The following is a 3,617-nucleotide window of genomic DNA, read 5'->3' as shown; positions in this document are numbered from 1 at the left end:
ACGGTGGATATTGTTCCGACCGCCTGCCGCTAACTCAAGCAGGCTTGTAACTGCATGTGCATGTCGCACGTGGCTTGCCGAACCCTTCACTGAGACAATACTGAAACATCAATCCATGGCCGTGGCAGTGGCACATGTTCATCTGTTAATTCCACAGACAATGGGTATTTCAACAATAAGCTTGTTGAAATGCATCCTGATTTGATTACTTATTGTTAATGCCGCCTTCGGTGTGCTTATCAATGCACAAGCATGGTTTTTTCCACCACTCCTATCGATAAAACAATTGTATTAATACAAGTGTTACTGTGTGCGAAGTTCCAAATGCACTCTGTCATTACTAAACGTTTGATGTGATAGGTATTTTAACTCGACTACTTTCATACACAAAACGCATTAAAATATGATCCGTTGTCTTCCTCAAACGAAGATGTTTGCGTGATGACGCAATTTTTGCGAGAGGGAGGGAATCTTATTTCATTGGTCCTCAACTCGCGGCTCAAGACACGTCATTCAGGATAAATGGAGTTCAGAGAGCGATCTATAGGAGGACGGGCTCGTTGTATTGGCTGGAATGGAATGAGTTCCATTTGTTCCATTCCAGCCATTACAATGAGTCCGTCCTCCTATAGCTCCTCCCACCAGCCTCTGATATGAAGTTAACCTTTCTAGGTTCTGAAGGATTCATTGCCATAGAAATGACCTGGCTATGGTAAGGTACCAGTTATCCCGAGTTCGTCAAAATGTACTTTATTAACTCCTCAAACCAGGTACGTAAGTATAGGGCTTAGGTTGGTTAATAAGAGAGGAAGGAGAGAACACGAATTCTTCAGAAAACAACCAGTAGAAGAAGAGAAAAAGCCCCAACAAGCATTTCAGAAGAGGGTGACAGACAGATGTGAGTTTAAGCTGTGTTAAATGACTGTAAATGGCACAATAGCTGTAAAACAAAATAGAAAATAAACCACAATTTGTTGACGTTGTTTACAATGACAAGGTTAGGCAGGTGGATTGTGTCATGTTGGATAGGGGTCTGTCAATATTTAGTTGCCTTACCAAATCCAAATGCCAAATTACTGTCACCTTCCATCTGTGTGTGCTCCGGTTCGAAAGGCTCACTGTTTTAGTGATATGGGGAACACTTCGTGACAACTGACAATTGTAGTGTATGTTAGCTACTCATTTCAGCCTCTTTTGGGTCTACAGTGGAAGACATTATCATATAAGAAGATTAGCATTTTCCTTGGCACCTACAGTACACCCACAGCAAATAAACGCCAGTAGAAACATTTATTTTTATTTTTATTTTGGCATTTCTTTGTTTGCATTTATATTAAGCAAAGTGCATCTTATTTAATTTTTTTCTCATCAACACATTGCACAATACATAAATAATGATGCATATAAAACGTCTTCATATTTACAAGTAATAATATATTTATATATAACATAAAATACATTTTCGCTTTTTATTTCACTTTAATTCAATCTTAGAGTAATTTGTCATATTAAACAAGTTCATTGGGGTTTGCTTGTCTCTTCTTTTCTCTTTAAACATCTTTATTTTTAAACCTCTGTCTTCTGAGAAAAAAGGAAAAAGAAGCATAAGTAAAGGACTAGTCCGTGTCCTCGGTACACTCCTCGGGAGAGGAAGGTTAATCCATCTGCTGCTATTGGTTGTTGAATATAACCTCCAACCAACAGGGGCAGCTACTAATAAACTGTCTTGTGTAGCACTGACCCCAGCCCTTCACGAAGCTGATCTGTACAGTAAACCCAGTCCTCGGCTGCTGTGTGAACTCGTGATCGTTAGGCCTCTGCAGGCTGTCTGCCTTCTCAAAGTCGAAGGCCTTAATGGAGAATCCGGGGAACACTTTATGCACCAGTAAAGTCCGCGAGTCGGGATTGTCCAGTGTGGCCGACTTGATGAAGATGGGGTAGCAGCTGCGGTTGTACACCCACACCCCGTCGGGCTCGCGACTCAGCTGGATGCCGTAGCCAATCTTGGTCCGCACCATTTGAACTAGCGGGCTCTTGTTGTCGGAGCTGAGCTGGCCCAGGCAGAAGCCGTTCCCCTGAGGTAGGTCGTAGAAGATGTCCAGGGAAGGCTCCTGGACCGAGTAGAGGCGCCCCACGCGTGTCTTCTCCTCCCAGTACGCAACCACACACCAGTGGGATCTGTCACCCGACTCCTGGAGAGCCTGGGAATCTATAAGAGGAGAGAAAGAGAGAGGATGGTTACAACACTGGACTGAAGATACAACAGTTGACAAATAACATATTTCACTCATTTAGAAATGAGTCATTCGTAAGGAAAGATGATAGGACAGATGAGGATAGAGGGATAAAAGGCGAGATGAGAGTAGAAGATAGAGGGGAAGCAGACTGGCCAAGATTGACTTCCATTAGTGAGTCAACAGGAAAACAAATCTGTCTTTTAACCAGCATGGTGATGCAGTGGCTGAGAGCTGGGAGAGGGAGTCTTATCAAACACCAACTACTCAATAAAAGTAATGATACAAGGGAGATGAAAGACAAACAAAACTGTTTTACAACTTCCAACTCTGACTAAATACTGTAGACATTTCACAATATGTGCAACTACAAAGCCCTATGAGTCAAAAGTACAATCAACATCACAGTGCACAAAAGGAAATATGCCAAATACCGCTTGTTGCATCCTTCCTTTCACACTAATCATCCAAGAAAACAGTATCGGAATTTCTGGAATTCGCACAAGAAAAGCAACCAGCCCAAAGCACCAGGACGCGCACGCGTGCGCACGCACACAGCCATCCAAACCCTGTTTATACAAGCCTTAATGGTTATCTTCGGTCTGGAGCCTTGTATTTTCCTTACAGGCCAACTAACAATGTGCTGGCGTCAAGTGGACGGTAAATCTGTCCTAATCATTGTTTTATGGCCGTTCCCTCATTCTACCAGAGGAAATTATAAGTAATAGGTTTAATATCCAAGAGAGGGGAACCATGAAGAAATTTGGCCTATCTTTGAAAGGCAGTATAAAACCATGCTAGGACAAGGGCTGTGTCTTGAATGTCCCCCTATTCCCTTTACAGTGCACTACTTTTGGTAGTGAACTACAGGGAATAGGGTGCCATTTGGGAGGCAGGCTATGAGAGCTGCTCTCCTCTCCCCTCTGCGCATAGGAATGGGTTTGATTAAAGGGGAGCGAGGGGGCCAATAAAACACACAGCCACGAGAAGCAGCAGTGACTCAAAAGTACAAGTCTTCATCCCCCAAGTACAGCAGCACAGTACATGAGGTAAAGAAGTTCCTTTTAGAGGAAAACTAAGTGGTCTTCTGCAGGTACAGAAAAAGCTGTAAATGGACAACAATGGCAGCTATGTGACTGGTTGAACAGCAACGCCTCTCGGAAGGTTTAGAGCCCCCCTCCCGAGCGTAAAGAGTGTATCGTTCAGCTCTGGTTTCCCTCCGACCCCCTTAGCGTGCCTCCCGTCTCTATCCCCATCCCTGCCTCCGTATCTCTATCCCACAGAAACCTGACTCCTAAGCAGGGGAGGGGGATTCAGCCAGGCAGAGAGAGAGCGAGAAAGAGGGAAGGAGAGAGGGAGAGCGAGAAAGAGGGAAGGAGAGAG

At 44.0% G+C, this 3,617-nt stretch overlaps 1 protein-coding gene across 1 annotated transcript in view; it reads right to left on the bottom strand.

Annotated features, from left to right (window-relative positions):
* Nucleotides 1–734: 734 nt before the first annotated feature.
* Nucleotides 735–3,617, bottom strand: part of LOC112219614 (mothers against decapentaplegic homolog 7) — a 27,204-nt gene continuing 24,321 nt past the window's right edge. The window contains exon 4 of the mRNA XM_024381010.2: nucleotides 735–2,209. Coding sequence (XP_024236778.1) covers nucleotides 1,671–2,209 — 539 coding nt within the window. The 3' untranslated portion in view covers nucleotides 735–1,670. The remainder of the gene's footprint in view (nucleotides 2,210–3,617) is intronic.

This window comes from Oncorhynchus tshawytscha, linkage group LG20 (genome assembly GCF_018296145.1).
Source record: "Oncorhynchus tshawytscha isolate Ot180627B linkage group LG20, Otsh_v2.0, whole genome shotgun sequence".
Classification (NCBI taxonomy): Eukaryota; Metazoa; Chordata; class Actinopteri; order Salmoniformes; family Salmonidae; genus Oncorhynchus; species Oncorhynchus tshawytscha.
This window is presented reverse-complemented; position numbering and strand designations above follow the sequence as displayed.